The sequence below is a fragment of the Aspergillus pseudoviridinutans genome (genome assembly GCF_018340605.1).
Source record: "Aspergillus pseudoviridinutans IFM 55266 DNA, scaffold_7, whole genome shotgun sequence".
Classification (NCBI taxonomy): Eukaryota; Fungi; Ascomycota; class Eurotiomycetes; order Eurotiales; family Aspergillaceae; genus Aspergillus; species Aspergillus pseudoviridinutans.
Window position 1 is genome coordinate 643,311 of NW_025091287.1, and position 18,022 is coordinate 661,332.

The 18,022-nt window shown below is 48.9% G+C and overlaps 9 protein-coding genes and 1 non-coding gene across 10 annotated transcripts; 4 read left to right on the plus strand and 6 right to left on the minus strand.

The window, feature by feature from the left end:
- Window positions 1-104: 104 nt before the first annotated feature.
- Window positions 105-1,172, minus strand: Asppvi_009549 (uncharacterized protein; the record flags this gene model as incomplete). The annotated part of the gene is made up of 2 exons (XM_043305399.1): window positions 105-588; window positions 640-1,172. The coding sequence occupies 2 exons, from the start codon at window positions 1,170-1,172 to the stop codon at window positions 105-107; spliced, it is 1,017 nt and encodes a 338-aa protein (XP_043161334.1).
- Window positions 1,173-1,575: 403 nt separating this feature from the next.
- Window positions 1,576-2,181, plus strand: Asppvi_009550 (uncharacterized protein; the record flags this gene model as incomplete). Its single annotated transcript, XM_043305400.1, has 1 exon — window positions 1,576-2,181. One exon carries the CDS (start codon window positions 1,576-1,578, stop codon window positions 2,179-2,181), a length of 606 nt encoding a protein of 201 aa, XP_043161335.1.
- Window positions 2,182-2,427: 246 nt separating this feature from the next.
- Asppvi_009551 (uncharacterized protein) lies at window positions 2,428-3,513 on the minus strand (the record flags this gene model as incomplete). The annotated part of the gene is made up of 1 exon (XM_043305401.1): window positions 2,428-3,513. One exon carries the CDS (start codon window positions 3,511-3,513, stop codon window positions 2,428-2,430), a length of 1,086 nt encoding a protein of 361 aa, XP_043161336.1.
- A 1,385-nt stretch (window positions 3,514-4,898) lies between these two features.
- Window positions 4,899-5,561, minus strand: Asppvi_009552 (uncharacterized protein; the record flags this gene model as incomplete). The annotated part of the gene is made up of 1 exon (XM_043305402.1): window positions 4,899-5,561. One exon carries the CDS (start codon window positions 5,559-5,561, stop codon window positions 4,899-4,901), a length of 663 nt encoding a protein of 220 aa, XP_043161337.1.
- Window positions 5,562-6,611: 1,050 nt separating this feature from the next.
- Window positions 6,612-7,463, plus strand: Asppvi_009553 (ankyrin repeat domain-containing protein; the record flags this gene model as incomplete). The annotated part of the gene is made up of 1 exon (XM_043305403.1): window positions 6,612-7,463. One exon carries the CDS (start codon window positions 6,612-6,614, stop codon window positions 7,461-7,463), a length of 852 nt encoding a protein of 283 aa, XP_043161338.1.
- Window positions 7,464-10,360: 2,897 nt separating this feature from the next.
- Window positions 10,361-11,182, plus strand: Asppvi_009554 (pectate lyase; the record flags this gene model as incomplete). The annotated part of the gene is made up of 2 exons (XM_043305404.1): window positions 10,361-10,721; window positions 10,779-11,182. The coding sequence occupies 2 exons, from the start codon at window positions 10,361-10,363 to the stop codon at window positions 11,180-11,182; spliced, it is 765 nt and encodes a 254-aa protein (XP_043161339.1).
- A 402-nt stretch (window positions 11,183-11,584) lies between these two features.
- Window positions 11,585-11,704, plus strand: Asppvi_r0034. Its single transcript, XR_006253322.1, has one exon. It is a non-coding gene; the product is annotated as a 5S ribosomal RNA (ribosomal RNA).
- Window positions 11,705-11,864: 160 nt separating this feature from the next.
- On the minus strand, window positions 11,865-13,254 carry Asppvi_009555 (uncharacterized protein; the record flags this gene model as incomplete). The annotated part of the gene is made up of 2 exons (XM_043305405.1): window positions 11,865-12,744; window positions 12,809-13,254. The coding sequence occupies 2 exons, from the start codon at window positions 13,252-13,254 to the stop codon at window positions 11,865-11,867; spliced, it is 1,326 nt and encodes a 441-aa protein (XP_043161340.1).
- An 870-nt stretch (window positions 13,255-14,124) lies between these two features.
- Asppvi_009556 (fungal specific transcription factor domain-containing protein) lies at window positions 14,125-15,569 on the minus strand (the record flags this gene model as incomplete). Its single annotated transcript, XM_043305406.1, has 2 exons — window positions 14,125-15,316; window positions 15,382-15,569. The coding sequence occupies 2 exons, from the start codon at window positions 15,567-15,569 to the stop codon at window positions 14,125-14,127; spliced, it is 1,380 nt and encodes a 459-aa protein (XP_043161341.1).
- Window positions 15,570-16,243: 674 nt separating this feature from the next.
- Window positions 16,244-17,929, minus strand: Asppvi_009557 (uncharacterized protein; the record flags this gene model as incomplete). The annotated part of the gene is made up of 1 exon (XM_043305407.1): window positions 16,244-17,929. One exon carries the CDS (start codon window positions 17,927-17,929, stop codon window positions 16,244-16,246), a length of 1,686 nt encoding a protein of 561 aa, XP_043161342.1.
- Window positions 17,930-18,022: the final 93 nt, after the last annotated feature.

Below are 18,022 nucleotides of genomic sequence, written 5' to 3' on the forward strand. Positions count from 1 at the left end.
AGTATGAATTCGAACTATCAGAGTTGGCTATCGATACAAAAATTCAAGCGTCGATTTCTCCCCGGATAGGTACAGGTCATCATATTATTATTGCTCTATCACAGTCATAGTGGAGGCAACCACCTGGGTCTCTCCGATCCCCACCAGGAGCATCGATAAATCGTTCCATGCAGGGAGTCCTTTGTTTCTAGCGTAAACGGTGCAACTCCCAGCCCGCCGACAATCCCCTCTGGATCATCATGCGGGGGCACCTGCACTACAAACCTCGAGGCCCGGATCTTTGTCAAAGGCCTCAGGAGAGTTAGTAGAGGAAGCGGCTTGTACAATGTTCCCATGTCGAGTGAGCGTAAGGTGACGACAAGTTCCTCCAACGCCTCAATGCCCGCAAGGACAGCGCATGCCTGCTCCCAGGAGGAGAGAACATTGGCGACGATGGTCCGATCCTCAAAAGCTTGGGTATCAAGCCGCATATATCGTATTGATGCCAGTCGACGAGGAACCATACACAGTGGTAATGCCTGAATCGTAAGAGGGCTGTCGAAGTGGAATTTATTCTCTTCGTAGAGGAGACCAATCGCCTCGGTGTACCTGTACAGTCAATGAAACCGTTGCCATTTACTAGCCTGAGCCAATGCTTACACTCTGCGACAGCTGCAAAGCAGCGGTAATATCTGGTCCTGATGGGGGCTTTCGCCGGGCAATCGCCTTGCCACCGTGTCGTCGTCGGCCCAAGGAGGGTAACAGGAGCCGTGAGTATCATTTTGCATATCCGCCTGCGGATTTAGATTCCTACACGGCATGCTGCAGAGTCTCCGATGGGTTCGCCGGACATGAAGCGCATTTGACAGCACAAGGATCTCGCGATATATCATGCTGCGGATCTCAGGGGCCAGCTTCGTGAAAAACAGGGACTGAAGCTGGTCGTGAGATCGTTGCTGGACATCCTCCTGCTGCGGCGGCAGAGTAAGGGTCAGAGAGCGGCGAGAGCGTGACAGAGCGACTGGTGGACGGCCACCCTTCTTAAGGATTTTCTTCAGAATCTCCGTCGGCTGAAGCACATACCAGAGGCCGGTGAAGATTAAGGACACTGCCCAGACGAACCACAAGCCGATTATAAAGAGGGCGACGAGGAGAGTCTCCGCTATTTTTTCTGCGACGGACCTGACGCTCATCCTTAGTTACAACTTATCGCTAACATTGCCAGGGTCAGTTCTTGTCGATATGATAGTGCCTCAGCGACATAGAATTGTATTATAATAAGAACTGGCCAGGCTCCTGGAAATCAGCCTGGGATTAGCCTCGTATCCTTGCCGGTGTTGGTCTTGGCGGTAGCCTTAGCCGTCTGCGTCTCAGTTGGTGCAGAATATCGAAAGCCCGATGACGTTTTGGTTAAAACCTCCATTCCTATAAGCAGAAGATAAGACATTTCTCCACGTGTTGTTCGTACGAAGAGAGCCAAGCTCTCCCACAACCGAGTCGCCAATCTGACTCAAGACCGTAGAGAAGAGGCCAGATAACAACATCAACATGGAGAAAAATGAAATCCCGCCCCTCTAAATCCAATCTATCGACATAATGTTCCCAAAACACCTGATAGTATTTCTACTATTCAGCATTAGTATCATCGCACATGCATCTCCATGCACCAGCGCAGTCCAAAAACCCCCCTGTGTCATCATCAGTGGGCCCTCCTCCCTCAACATAACCCACCTGCTCGCCTACAAACACATTGACACCTCCAAATATCAATATCAACCCATCAACCGCAACACCTACCAACGCGGCGACACAACCTTCCACAGCTTCGCCTTCTCCCTCCAGGAAGAATGGCAGTTTGCTCTACGGGGGTATTACAATCTCGCGCGACTCACTGCAGAGTCCAGCGACGTTAGCCTCACACCAGGCTTGATATGGGTCCAGGAGGATCAGCTCTACGTTCGTCTGGTTACGGGGACGCCTCTTGAGCCCCAGATGAGCACTTTTAGTCTGGGGACTGTGAAGTTGGGGAAGTGGCATGTGGTGTCTGTTCTGGCGAAGTGGGGGGTTGAGGGGAACGGGGATCTCCAGTTGTGGGTTGATGGGGAGAAGGTACTGGAGAAGACGGGGGTAGATACAATCATGGATGATGGGAGGGTGTATCGGTTTGAGAGTTGTAGGTTGGGGCGGTGTTTGGGGGTGTAGATTGTCTTCGGACTCAGTAGAAGAGTCTGATTGCTACTGGATGTGTACTAATATCGGTGGAGACGCATTTCGGTATCATAAAGGAGTCATTTGTTTAGGGAATCATTGATGGGCGTAAGTACTTTTGTCCTCAGAGAACCACTCATTGTGCAGAACAGAAACACTGGAATTGAGGCAGACGAAATAATGATAGCCAAGCCATATGTCAAAGATCGGAGATGATGAGATAGATCATCCACGAGTTACTTAAACCTTACTATCTTCATACCGCACAAGGCTATTCCGTGCCGTCGCATTGAGAACATAAAACGGCAGCATGGGCTGTGCTGTTTCAGGCGACAGCTGCGGATCGATGATTTCCCTCTGGCGCGGTAAGGACACGCTCATCTGGTCATGTCTTTCCAACGGAGCAATAATCGAAGTGGACATATTCGGCATTGGAGAAAGATGCGGCGTGCTAGGTCTGAAGAGCGGGTGGATGTTCTTCTCAATAGCCTCGAGGAGGGACTCGCGAGGGGCCGGGGCGGGAGTCGGCGTGATGACTTCCGCACTATCCTCGTTGCTGGATTCAGGGCACCGAACAACGGTGTCGATGGATGGAGTCGATTGGAGCGATTTTTCCCTTCTGCAAGTCTGCAGAAAGAGCGGCTCGGGTTCTTTGCAGGTGTAGTAGTTCGGGAGTGGGGAGCGGAGGATGCTTGTTCTGACGCTTATCTCGCTCTGAGGGGATGGTAAGGGTTCAAGGAATGAGGGGACTGGTGATAGGAAGGAGTTTCTCCACTGTGGACTTTGTGGTGAGATGAGGTTGGTCGTTGAAAAGACTGATTCGGCTGTGCGGCCGATAGCTATGGGTGGATTGGACACTCGACAGGAACGGTTGTCGAGGATGTTGGAGAGGACGAACGAGAGGGCGCAGAGAAATCCTTGACAGTATGCTGAGATCGTCCATACGACGGCGTGGGCTATGTTCATAGAGAGCCACATGCTGCTGGATGAACTCTTTGGACTGTTGAAGTAGAGATATCTCACCTTCTCACCGCTGATGATGCCAAGATTGATGAAGATGATGAGACTGAAGAGAGCTCGAGCTCGGATTTTCCACAGGGTCCATTCTGTCGCTTGAGATTCGCTCTCAAGGAATAATCGGTAGGATAGAAGACCAACAAGTATGAAATTGACGGCTGTAAGAGAAACGCTACTCCAGTTGGTAGGATTGGGTTCATTTGATGGGCTCTCTTGAAGTATGTTGGATGTAACGGAGATAGCAAGGTCAACGAGAACGGAAAAGGCCGTGATACTGCCTGTGAGACAGACAAGCATGGTTCTTCCCATGCTCACTGTGAGGGTTGTATAATAGGATACCGAGAGTAAGCAATGTGAGCAATGGACGGATGGATAGAAATCTAGGGTGAACTCCAGATTGAGAAACACTGGGACGAGATGCTGGGAGTCAATGGGCTGGCATCGGCATGATCATAGGCTTTTCAATAACTCGCGATATTAAGAAATCGAAATAAGTTTGCAAGTCGGAGAAAGGGGATCAATGACGACTAGACTATATCGCATCAAAAGCTAATCAGACTCGAGTTGGATGACAGCGAAGGCAGCTTTGAATTCCAATCAAATGTAGTCGGTCTATATAGACTAAGAAGGGCAAAACTTTCTGTTCGTCTTCCCAGTTGTCCACCTTCATTGGGGTTTCATGTTATGATGGTCCAGACTCCAGTTCCACCTGAAATCGGAGTTCCTGAATTTGATAGAGACCACACGGTTGGGGTTGCATATTCCCTGATTGACCTTCAACGGTCTGGTGGGCAGCAGCCAGTGAGAAGAGCCAACGGGCAGCCCGGATCATGAATCAGGGCAGAAATTGGATCCTTCGAGACCGAGTCCAATCGGGTCTGCTGCCTATTCCTTAGTGTCTTCCTTAGTCTCTTGTTAGCTTTGCTTTGTGGGGTCAACGGGACAGAAACTCGCCAAATGCCTGGTTTTACTGTTGGACATGCATTTCATTGCTAATACTGAGACTGTCGCTGGAGACGATGAACTCCGAGGACTTTCAGGAACACTGCATGTTCTGTTTTTCTCCGGGAATCTACGTCTCTAGGCCTCTGTTGATATCGGAGATCAGTCGTCTTCTCCCAGAGCAGTAAGTGCGTGGTCCAGCTGCTTCTAATCATTATCCACTGGCTTTCAGTGCGCACAAACATGACGGAAAATGATGTAATGATTATGGGGAAATGGAGCCATAATAAGGTTAACACTCCCATCTCAGGTCAAATGTATCCAAAGGACCGGTCATTCATTGTGTGGACACACCGATAACTAACTAACAGATGCTATAGTTTACTCAACTCGTCAGCATGGGAGTGGCAATCGTACTTTACAAATGCAGGGTAATACAAGCTTCTCAATCTACTATTGTTCTCCGTGTCTCTCGTCCCGGCGGATACATGGAATATCGAGAACTCGTTGACGAGATACAATCCCCGGCTTTTACCTCCTTGGAGGCTCAATAGCATATTTTACACGAATTAGATACTATGCCTTCTAATATACATACCTTATATAACGCTAATCTACCTCCACTAAACAGCAATATCCATGAAACAGGCAAGCGGAAACGAACACAAGCTTATCACTACATACAAGAAAGAAAAATAACTGTACAGACAGCGAAAGGGAGGAGATTCATCCATTCCAATTAGTCCTACCGATCAATTCTTCGAATCCATCAAATACTTGACCCCCGAATCAATCATCCACCACGCCGTCAACTCATGCAACCACTTGCCCACCGCAGTCTCCAACGGCATCACTGCCTTCTCCTCCTTCGGCTTCCACATCAACGTCTCATTCATAAAGACCATCTGATCGTCTTTCTCTGTAATCGTAACCACCAACCGACCCCGAACAGGCCCCATCGGCTTAAATTCAAACTCCACTTTCCCCGGCGTCCGCAGAATGGCCCGGTAAGCGCCGCAGACGAGATCCCCCTCCTTGAAATCCAGGCGCTCGAGATTCGCTACCTTGAAACTGGGCTTTTCTTCCTCTGTACTCATCGATCGCAGGATATATGCTTGCGGCAAACTCGCGAAGCGGCTCATATTCCGCCGCAGGAGGCGCGTGAGCAGTTCTTCAGTCGGCAGGGCGGGGAGTTTTTCGCGTGGCGCAGATATCGAGACCGAGTCGTAGACTGCCACTGTCTGCTCCGTGAAGACCTCGTCGGGTGCGGTGGTGATATTGGGGGATATTGAGCGCGGAAGATGCCCGTGTTGCGCTTTCGTTGTGATGCGCGATTTGAGGTTCTGGCGGAAGAGGTAGACTCCCACGGCGGTGGTGCCGAGGATCGCCGAGGTGATGGGAATGAGAGCTTTCATGTTGAGATGCGACTCTGGCTGGTGATGGGAATAGAATATTTGCGAAAGTGGGCGAGCTCGTATGATTTTAAATAGTCGGAAGAGCCAACGTCACAAGCCCGAATACGAGATCTGGATGGCGGCATGACCCACTCACATTCTTGACTCTATTGTTACGCTGCGAATGATTGGCCCATTTTAAGGCCAAGACGAAGTCAGGGACTAATTTATGTCCATAAGCAGTCACAAGTGATGCATAACATTATGAAGACGCATATGACAACCCAGATTCTTGGATGTGCAGATGATGAAGGTTAAATAATCTTAAAGTAGTATAGGAGATGATCAGAACCGTTGAACAAATGATCACAAGGTATATATAGAAAGCCCATGAACTGACCTCATGACAAGGATAAAGAAGATAAGAAAGTCCTTAACAATACCACTAGTAGTTCGGAAAGACTTAAACCAGAGAATGATAGGAACAAGTCTGAAACCTGATCCCTTGCTGAGAATCTTGAGTATACAAGATGACTTGGTGTTTTATGACCCTCATAGTTGTACCATTCCCCTGCACCACATAGAAGTTACTGAAGCCTTATTTGCTGCCTTATCTAGAGGGGTGAAGTACAGGTGCATTAAATTCTAGATAAACTCACTTAGCATTCACATTAAAGACACTCCCTCTACTCTTCCCGTAATTCCTAGCTAGGATAGAAAACATAAGCAGGATTCAAGATGAGCTTATTTTAAGGGGCTTAATAGTGAATATCTCTCATCATGTTTGCCCATTAAAGGACATAACATCTGAGAGGAGAAGTCAGCTCACTGTAACTTAAAGCCTACACGTAAGACTTAGTGAATGTAATCTAGCTTGTAGCCCCATTCCAAAGTGAAAATGAGAAGGAATTCAAGACATAAACATGTGACTTCTCACTGTTATATCTTCGCTATGAGCATCATCTTTCTTCTCATCTACCAGCACACAGGTCTCTCCAGTTCTCCTGCTCCATAAAACAGGGACAGAATTTGCAATATACCCGTATGGTCAATCTGGTCGCGCCTTCTAGAATGCACGCCTCAAAGTTACTCCATCTGCCGACTGAGATCATCCAGCTCATTGTGGATCACCTCTGGCCCGACGACACCTTAGCGCTTCTCATTGCAATCCTAAAGCTCGCCGATCTCGTGACTGATGAGCAACTGCGGTATCAAGACTCATGGGGCTATACCATATTGCATTGTGCCGTTGCGAAGAATGCTGAAGCAATCGTCGGCCTCATTGCCGGACGTTGTGCTCAGGATCAGGTGGCTACTTGCCAGGGCTATACACCTTTGCATCTTGCTATTTCTGGAGGTTGCAACAAAATTGCTAAAATTCTTATCAATGCTGGCTTTGACTTGTTGGCCCAGGATCGACTAGGAAGAACCCCGCTTCACTGGGCCTGTTCTGACAGCAGGCACAGCAATCTCGCTGAAACCGTCCAGCTCATACTTGCTAAGAGGGCCGACCCTTCGGTTGTCGCAGAATTCAAGGAAACACTTCTGCATGTGATTCTTGAGGATGACTTGAAACCCAATCTCATCGTCGCCCAGATGGTAATCGATGCTGGAGTCGATGTCAACGCCTTGGACATTGATGGGTTTTCGCCTCTCTGGTGGTCTGTTACCAATGGTCATGAGAGTGCTTTCGAACTTCTACTTGCTCATGGAGCGGACCCTCACATACGCAGCTACCAGGGAACAATTCTACATGAGGCGGTTGCGTACGAACGAGAGACCTTGCTGAAACGCGCCGTGGAGCTCGGTGTTGATTCATCTGTGCGCGACAGCGAAGCAGACGAGACCGCATTAATGCTCGCTACTCGTCGTGGGATTGACAACTTTGCTCAGATACTCAGGGATGCAGGCGCTGAGACATGAATACTGCATTTCACCTCTTTCCATGCTCTCTCTTCCTGGGAAATTGCCACAAGAGTCGACATGATTACATTTTCTGGACATTTTTGCTATCTTTGCGACGACCTTGGGACGACTGCACAAATTACGCGACAGCCACTCATTAGACTCAGGAGTCAGTGTGTCCACGGAAATTCATAACCCCTGCTAGTACTCACTGGTCTCAATTCACAGCTTTGATAAACAGCGACAGCAATGCGGAATAGGAATCGAATTTATGCAAAATACAATCTATTACGAGCCCCGTCCCTGAAAACTGGAACCACGATAGATTTGTAGATGTATTGGAGCAACCTTTCAGCCAAAGCCTATCTTCTCAGAGCTAAAATGCATCTTTAGTTTAGCCTTGGGCAGAATATGTGCCTTTCTCCCGTCTTCGGTTTAAAAACACCCCTCCTCGCATTGGTAGCAAATGAATATTGGTTGTCTCTCCATTAGCTACTTGAGCCACTCTCGAATTCATGGCCTCCCATGCAGAAATAGTGGCTGACAAGGACCACGGAACGATTGATGGAATATTGCAGGATTGTGTTGTCTCATTAACCTCCTTTTTTGCTTTCAGGGATGGAAAGTCTATCAAAATGGTCCCATCTCCTTTCACTTCCAGCGAGTGTCAAGTGAAGAACCAAGCAAGAGTCGTGTCTAATGACACTGGTCATGATTGGGTTAAGACGACATTCGGTCCCCTGTTCATGCAAAGCTGAATATCCAGACTCGTGGCCTCCTACATGTTTCTTATGCTTCTCTCTCTCGGCATTGATTTTCTTCAGGCCATACACTCTTAACCCCGTGCAAGGAATCATATCATCTTGTCAGTCATTACCCAGTGACCTTTAGTTAGATTTAGGTTTCATCAGAGTGTCTTGGTCAAGACTACATCGCTAGCAACGTTTTTCGACACGGCAAACCTACTACGACAGGATAGTCGAAGTTGAAGCTACAGGGGAATCCAAGCTCGTCGCTTTCTGCAGGAGCGGAAATGTATAAGGCCTCGTCATGATCGCGACACTTTAGAAAGTGCACAGCATCAACTCATCATACCTTTCCTACGTATTGAGGAAAAGGGATGCATATTCCAATGGTCTTCACGAGCAACAGGGACGAGGTGGACACACTGTAGAAGTATCCTAGTCCTAATGCCGATCACATCTTCTCGAGGCAATATCTTCTGCACGGAATAATGTTGTCACGAGACATGTCGGAGCACTGCAGCAATGAGAGAATACCAATCAACTCGGCCCGCGTGAGACACGCTGCAGGTGGTTATATTAGTGAGGCAACCGGATGCTATCCCGAGCTCAATTGAGAAAGGAGATAGTCGACCATACTGAAGGGCTGTCATCTCCTGATGCCGTCTAGATCCACTATGAATTAATACCTCCAGGGCAAAAGGCGAGCAAGACATCTTGCATGAAAATCACTAGATCGAAAAACTCAATGCCTTCTAAAGTGTCGGTGTACTCGGTCCTGGGGGACTATACATATTGAATGAAAGTACAAGAATAGATGAATATAAGGTATCCATAGTATCCGGAGTACTCTGAGTAGCTATAAGCGTGTCGAATATAAACACACTTGACTAAGGTGTCTAGGACCACAGTTCTAGCTGGTAGGAATGGTAATGCAGTGCATGTCCAACAAAGTGGCACGAAATATGACTCCAATAACCAATAGGAAACACCAGCCTCTTTTTCTCCTTTTATGACCTCGGGTAAAACAGTACCGAGTAAGAGAACTTTCGTATTCGGCAAATTGACACCGGGCTTAGTCCGCCGGGATTTCTCATCTGGAGCAGATGAAACACAAGAGTCTCTTGGCAGTCGTCCGGGGGCTTGGCACGGAGACATTCCTTCATTTTTCATGACTCTATGAATGGATCATCTAAGTAATGCCAAGGACCTGCTTGATTGTTCTTGTCCTGCTGTGTCAACTGTTTAGTTGACCTCTAATAAAACGATCTCTTTGTGTGACATGTTCGGCTGGTGTTCCGCGACTGAAGTATCTATGTATAGTTGTACTCCATATGGTGCTATGTGTATCTTCCACGAGAAACCAAGCTACATAAATCTTGGGTACCCCATCCCAGACAGGGAGGGTCCGCTGCTGCACAGCCTCTGCGCTAGAACAGTCCAGAGTATGGGCCAGTGAAACAACGACCCACCGCCAAGAGAATACAAGGGCGCCAAGCTTATCATGCTAGATACTGGTTTGCTGGGTTTGACGGAGCGAAATCCAGTTGTTGTTTGAAGTTGTCGACCAGGAAGTGCAGCTGCATCTCCTGCCCTGCATGCTCCACGTCTCTGGGATGTCTTCCCCAATTTCCCGAGAGTCGGGGAGTGTACAGAAGTACCTCCCTGGAAAAGGTTGCATAACCGTCTCCAGTGATCGTCTTCAAACCATGCACCATACGAGTCAGAATCAACACACTCCACCAATGAGAGTCTTTCGGGTGATTGAGTCCTCCAATGGGTGAGACTAATATGCCTTAATGCTGGTTATATGGATCCCTGATTCATTAATCGCAGGCAATACGGGTCCCCGACTCCCTGACTCAGGTGACAGTTCCCAATTGCTTTTCCACCGGTGGACTCCATGAGTGCTTGGCGTCATGGACCAGGGCACTGGAAATATTGCTGTCAATGGCGGAAATGGGTTTACCGCCGTTTCACTTGATATTTGCTTCATTAAACGTAGAGGACAGGCATCGCGGTGAGACATACCAAGAATGCCATATATGTCGCTCTCCGGGTATCCTAAGGCCTGACAGTATAAATTCAGCTCCTCTACCACCGTTGTCCTCATCACCACACAACACTCATTAACACTTCAGACAAGCAAATCTTCAGACACAAACAATCACAATGTATCAGCCTCTTCTTCTTCTCCCTCTCCTCCTCACCTCGGCCTTTGCCACCCCCCATGATCCCACCACCCACCAGGCCCTGGACAAGCGCGCCTCTTTCCCCATCCCATCCTCCAAGGGCAGCGTGACCTACTCCTCCGCCAAGTCCATCAGCGGCACCTTTGACGGCGGTCTGAAGACCTACGGCCGTGGCGTCAAGTGCACCGGCCAGAAGGAAGGCGGCGACAAGGACGCCGTCTTCATCCTTGAGGATGGCGCCACGCTCAAGAACGCCATTATCGGCGCCGACCAGATCGAGGGTGTCCACTGCATGGGCTCCTGCACCATCCAGAACGTCTGGTGGACTGATGTCTGCGAGGGTACGCCATTTCCCTTTTTCCACTCTCCATCACAAAAACCTCACTGACTTAATTTAGATGCTCTCACCCTCAAGGGCAGCGGCAGCGGCACCCACCGCATCATCGGCGGCGGCGCCCGCAGCGCCGACGACAAGGTCATCCAGCACAACTCCGGCGGCAAGGTGATCATCCAGGACTTCACCGTGCAGGACTTCGGCAAGCTGTACCGCTCCTGCGGCAACTGCAAGAAGCAGTTCAAGCGCTCCGTCGAGATCAGCGGCATCAAGGCCTCCAGCGGCAAGGCCCTCGTCGGCATCAACTCCAACTATGGCGATACCGCTTCCATCAGTGGCTGCGCCGGCAGCGTCAAGGAGATCTGTGTTGAGTATGAGGGTACCGATAACAATAGCAAGGAGCCTGCGAAGAAGGGTTCGGGTCCTAGCAATGCTTGCAAGTATAGCGAGCCTTTCCCTAAGTGCTAAGCTGCTGTATTGAGTGGTGGAGGGGATGAGTTTGTCGAGAGTTTGACCGTTGTTGGTGTATATACACAGTAATCAGCTAGATAATATACTACTTCTATCTTGGATTTATACCACTACTTCACAGATCTCAATAGAAAGACCCACGGTTCTTGACATACTACCGTCGCGTCCGAGGATTCACAGCAAACAATCACTTCTGTCAAGGGAGATAGACTGTACGAAATCGGCGGATGTAAATACAGAATGCATTCTTCATTTCAGATAACTCATTGCTGATACAGAATTCTAAATGCTAGCCTGCGGAACCCATCCACAAGCCAAGATTCAACATCATGCTTCGAAGCCAGCTCCTATATTTTGTCATGATCTTCCGATATAATTTTCAAAGCTTCATATTCCTGCACATACGACCATAGGGTGTGGAAAACAGGGCTTCCCGTCCGCTCAGCCGTACTTAAGCCACACGCCGGCCGGTTAGTAGTTGGGTGGGTGACCACCAGCGAATCCCGGCTGTTGTATGTTTTTGCCCACCGATTCTTCTTCATTCATTGCGGAAATACCCTGAGGGATGAAATTTTGTATTTGATATAATCGAGACATACAAATCATGGTCACTCTCCATATCCATCCAGGAGAGAGGTGCAGATGCGTGATAAGTCGATGACCACGCTAGATAGTCACTTCAGAACATATGATCCATATAATCAGAGGAAGACCAGATCACTGCAGTAGGACCCGAGTTTGTGGTCAGGTCTAACTTGCCCACTGAGAGGTTCCCTTTGATGCTTGTGAAAAACCCAGTCTGAACATCGCGCTCGAGAATCACTAGATTGTTGGTCACTTCGTTTCCGAAGGCGCCGAAGCGCGATTGGGGGTCATTCGAGAGTGAAAAATGTCGAGGTGTCTTCCCGTACGTTATATTGTAGCCGAGGTACGTGAGATGATTACGGTCATCCTCTAATAATGGATGGACTGAATATATGGCCACCGTGTCGCTGTCGAGGTTGACTGTGTTTCGATTGACCGCGTACGCGAATCGTCCATCATTTGACAAAGCGATCTCGGAAGCCAGGTTCCTATTATTGGGCGGGGTACGACCTAGATTGGCTCCCAGCGTCGATATTCGTTGAGCAAGATGAATTGTTAGATTCCTTGGGCTTCCAGCGCCAAATTCCAACCCCTCATCGTTCCTCACACCATCGAGAGTAAAGACTCGGACGGAATTGTCCAATTCGCTGACAAGGTACATGTAAGTCCGTGTCTCATTGAATGTTCTGAAGTTCATATGCCGTGGACCTGTTCCCGGCTCCAAATGTAACGTCTGGATTATAGTCACGTTGAAGGGGCCAGCAACCTGGTAGATATAGAGGCGATCTGCGCCGCGGTCGGCAACAAAAAGAAACTCCCCTGAGGGATCAAAGATAGCCTCATGGGGGTTGCTTTGGATCTGGCTCCCATTTGTCCCTGGTCCCGGGTAGTCCAGTGTATAATGAAAGACGTGAGAAGCATCTTTGATTGTACCGTCTTCTCCACGAGGGTGGATAGATACGGTGGATCCATCACTGAATGAAGACATCAGCTATGCGTTAGCTCGACTTCTATTTCATCCACCTTAGGATCACAAACATATTTGCAATGCTGATCGTCCGGCCGTCTCGACTGACGTCAACATAAACAGCTCCCCGCCCACCGCTACTGACTGAGTTAAGAAGGTCGAGATTTGAGTGGCGGGCGTTTCCCTCCCTTTTATGGAATGCAAACACTCCTCCATCGATGGAGCTCAGAGTCGGATACTGGGTTCGCGACACTGAGTAGAAATTTTCCTTATACTGGGTAATCCAGCCTGGGCTGTAACCTGCATCTGTGTTCGTTGCTAGGATCCGAATGCTGTCGTCCACCGACTGGGAAGGATTGAAGGAGAGAGTCAGGACTCCCTGACTCTGCACTGTCATATAAAGAATCAAGTCCTCGCCGCAGCCTCCAATGCATTCGTCTCTATATGCTGCCCCGGCGGCCAACGAAAATAACGAAATGTAAACCAGACCGACGAGATGAAAGAGTAGCGCAGCCATGGTTGAGTATTGTGGATGAGGTTCATAGAATGCTGGTCTTGTTCAGCTGGTCTTGTTCATCTTCAATCGACTCGAATTTATACCGTACACAAACTGGGTGCCTAAAAATCCCATTTATCAACGGCGCATTTCCGAACAAGTTGATTGCAAGATAAAATCAAGCATCATGTCCTAAACCTGTCCATACGCGGCTCGCCCGGTTAAAATGGTTGCGATGATGCTGCACGAGGCTCAGCATGCTCAGTGCCTCATTCGCTGAACAACCCCGTATATTCCGGCAAGGATGCCGAGTTCGCAATGCCAAACCTGCAAATGGTTTGATTTGGGGGCTGCGCATGGTTGATCACATAGCGATAAGCGGTCGCCTAATATTTCAATACCTCCTTTATTGGTTCCCGAGCTAGCCCGAAGGATTGCGCTTTCGCAATCCGAGCCGGGGTAAACCACTACCAGAGCGTTGCGGATCTACATCGTATCTACGCCCTCTGTCCTAGTCTGGCACCCTCGCGGAGAGAAGTATTGTCATTGCGCCCCATATCCTGGTGATCCCCTGTTTCCTGGTCACGTTTTGACTATTCACCTCCACTAGCATTATAAACCACTCGACATGCCTAAATCTTTCAATTTTGACGTATCAGTAAATGAAGCCTGCAAACCTGCTAGCCTAAAAGAAACCCATTATCGCCAAGATTGTGTGTGAATTCGACGTGCCTTGCACTACCCTTACCAACCGCATCGAAAAGTCTCGGTTGCTTTCTACCAACCGATAAAAGTTAAAAATGAACTTGACGGGTATCAGGAATAATCTTTGACTGTCTGGATAGTCAAAATACGCGGTTGGAACCTACTACCTACCTCAAGGCTGACGTCTTAAAATGGACCTAGGTCAGACCACTCAATAGGCCCAATACCATGCTCCATTCCAAAAATCTCAAGTCCCACCATTGGTAATGCGCCGGGGCCGGGCTGACAACAGTGCCTTCGATACAAACGGATGAAGTCAAAAACCATCGAATATGTCATTCGCGATTGCGTTGGCGGCCCCATTTCCTTACTCTCAAGGTACGGCGCCGCTTGCAATAGTCGATCAATACCGTGATTAACGTCACCATCGCTCGGGCCAATCGAAGAGCTCAATGATACCCGAGCCAGTTCAATCTGATCCCAGATTGTTTCAGGAGCGCTGCGGATACAAGGGTATCTGAGCAACTTGACCAGCATTAATGCTGCGTAACAGATGGAACGTCGAACGTAGAAGGGGACCAACGACAGGTTGGTCTCGCAGGAGATTTGTAGCAGTCGCATCGCGTCTTGTTCTGCCTCGTTGACAATATCAAACACCTCTGCGGACAACTGAATGTCATCATGGAGGACAAATGACCACAGTTGGAGTCGCGCGCCTAGAAAACTAAGCTCCAGTCTGTTGCATTTGTATGGAAGTAGTCTCTCCCAGAGAGTACAGAACTGAGAGCGAAACATCATTACCATATTCACGCGAGTAATCGGATCGACTAGACCAGATGAGCTCGGTCCGTTGGTGCCAATTATTTTTGCAGATTGCCCCAAAAGACGATAGATGTGACAGAGAAGAGACAAATCAGGTGACACTTTGGGGTCATCGAATGCAGTGATAAGAATAGAATCCTCCGGGAATGGCAGTGGTAGCCCACTGCGGGCGACTTGCATCTGACTGACAATATAGCAGGCGAGCCACGTTGTTTTCTTGGTTTCACTGTCTGGCTCAGCTTGGACATGGTCATCGTCGAGACAAAACTCTCTTGCAAGGGTGGGCCTGTGAAGTCCGAGCTGGAGGCCCATATGAATTGCTATACCGCTGTAAAGCAAGGACGGGTCGTGACGATTCCAGGAGAAAGATGGTGGCCACATGCACAAAATGAGAAGAGCCTGGACAATCTCCACCGATCCTGGAGGTTCGAGGAGTACATCGGAAATCAGTCCTTTTAGCTGTGCCTCTAGCTGGGAGCGTATGGCAGGAGGCGCTGGAACCGCGCAGATGGCCCAAAACAGCAAGGGACAACGGCGATAAAGCGCCTCACTAGATCTAATGATTTTAAAAGGTAGATAGATATGACATCGACCGAAGAAATCCCGGAAGAGCTCAGTCACCTCAATCTCGGAAAGGCGAAGTTCTCCAAGAACTTTGTCGGGCGTCCTACAATGAGATGATTCATGTCCCAGGAGAAGATTGGGCGCGGTATGGGGGCCTTCAGGATGATCATGATGAATCGAGCTACCAGCAGTTGTAGACGAGCATTTTGCCTGATTAAGCGCTTTTTGAAGTTGATAGACTTCATTTTGTAAGCTGTGCAACTGCTGGGTCTTTGAGCTGCGTTGAAACGTGCGGTCAAATTTGCAAGGATGGTCGAGCGATCTACATCGGGAACAAGCGCTCGGGGCCGTTTTGTCGGCATCACATCCAAGTTTCAGCTGGCGACATCTCGTGCATGCCTTGGCTCGCATGATATCGAATCCAAATCTAGATTGTGCAGCAGTACCTCAGAAAGTGATGGGAGAAGAAGAGAAGAGGGGCACGCTCCAGAACACGGAGCCAAGGAGGCTAGACTGACATGCTGACAGAATTAGGCAACCGTCAGCAGTCCAGCACGCTAGACCTTTCGTACTTTGTAGATAGCAGATTGGCTCAATATGTCGTCTCACCGAGCTACTCAGGGTTTGTGTGATTTAAGGTTGTAACTATCCCTAAATTTAGACTGTCGGGGACTTTGAAAATGTATGATTGGGCGGTAAACCCTCGAAATGAGATACAGAAGCCACGCCATACCTATCCGAAGAAAGACGAGTGAAAGTAATTAGAGAATTATTTCGAAATCGTGAAAACTGCGTATCAGTTTCTTTCCGGGCAATACTAGGATAACTGAGTGAATTCGATCATTTAGCGGCATTCTTTGACCCTGTGGGCAGTATTTAACACCTGATCCAAAACTATCCTAATAAGTTCCTACATAAATTACTGCCATATCGCGGAAATCACCCTCCATACTGGGTTAGTGGAGCCCCTCTGTTGCTGCTCCATCATCTCCAATCGAGTCCACATTTCCGCGTCGGCATTGACCTCTTCAACACCGATGATCAAATCAACTTCTTCCGGCTTGTAGGCCCAACGATATTTTCTGCCAATAGTAAGCCTGTGGCCAAAATAGAACGCCAAGAATAGCGGAATTCCAAGGTATGTGGTCAAGAAGCCACTAGCAGTAAACTGGCCCGGGTAGAAGACAGTGAAGCCATTGCAGAGAAGCAAGACAAAGAAAGTAAACATGCAGATCCATCCTGCATATGGCTGGATCTTTGAAGTGTAAGGCACTGTAACACCCTGTGCCTGACGGGCCTTGCGGAAGCGTAGGTAAACGATGCAGCACACAATCCACGAGGTGTACCCAGATGTGTTGGTAAGGCTCACAAACCAGTTGAAAGCCACCCCGGTTTGCGTGCTGCAGTCCAGATAGCAGAGAGGCGCAAAGCAACTGCTAGCAAGGACTGCGTAGATAGGCAGGCCATAGCGATTGCACTTCGCAAAGATCTTGGGCGCATTGCCAGCCACTGCCAAGGAGTATAAGGCTCGACTAGACATGAAAAGATATGAATTTCCTGCCGACCAGGCACTGGTAAGAATACCCGCGTTGACCACAGAGGGTAGAACCGAGATGCCCGCGTTGCGAATAGCAATCACCCACGGAGAGGCATTGGCGTTAGTACTTCCAGATGTTAGGCCACTGGAAGTAGACTGGCAGGTCACCCCAATAGCGAGAGCTCCGAGAATATAGAAAACAGCAAGTCGAATACAGTATCGGAGGGAAGCCCTCGAAAGGTTCTTGCGTGGGTTCTTCATCTCCCCTGCGGTAAACACGAGGAGTTCAGGGCCGAAGTAAAAGGAGAACCCTGAAAATACCCAAACCCATAGAAAAGCTGTGAACTGACCTTCACTGCCAGGGACAATATAGGCATTAAAGGCACCGGGGTCATTCCAGTAACGGAAGCCCAAACGGTCATGCGTCGGTCCCCCGCCTAGCATGATTACCATGGACAGGATCAAGAGGCCGACAATCATAAGGACCTTGATCCCAGCGAACCAAAATTCCGATTCAGCAAAAATGTGCACTGGGCACAGATTTAGTCCCACAATGGCGACTAGCAAGATGGTGAGCCAGACAGCAAGAGGCACATCGTTCGGCCAGTAGTTGATGAGGATGCTGGCGGAGGTGAGCTCGTAGGCCACGATGATAGCAAAGGAGTAGAAGTAAAGCCATCCAAGAGCAAAACCCAGGGAGGGCGATACATAACGGCCAGAGTAGTAAGCTATCGAGGCCCCCGAAATGGGCAAAAATGAGGTGAGTTCGATCATAGCGGTGAAAACGCCATAGACCAAGATGGCCATAAGGCAGTAGCTGATGAGCAGGAAGCCAGGGCCACCTCTGGCTAGGGCTTCGCCAGCACCCAGGAAAAGCCCTGTACCAATGGCACTGCCAATGGCTATCATTTGAGCATGGCGAGACTTGATTCTTCTCTTGGTGCCGGCCTGCTCGAGGAACACTGCACTTGTAGTATGGATTTCGGCCTGGGCGAAGTCCGTGTTGTGTGATAGATCTGAAGGGTTCTTTTCCATGTCGGGCTCAAAAAGATCAGCCTTGGCCTCCATTGTTTGAGACCCTCTTCTGTATGATATTGTATGCTAAAGTGAAAATAGAAGATTGTCCTTGTTCATTCGCGCGCGCTGGGGACTATGGGGACT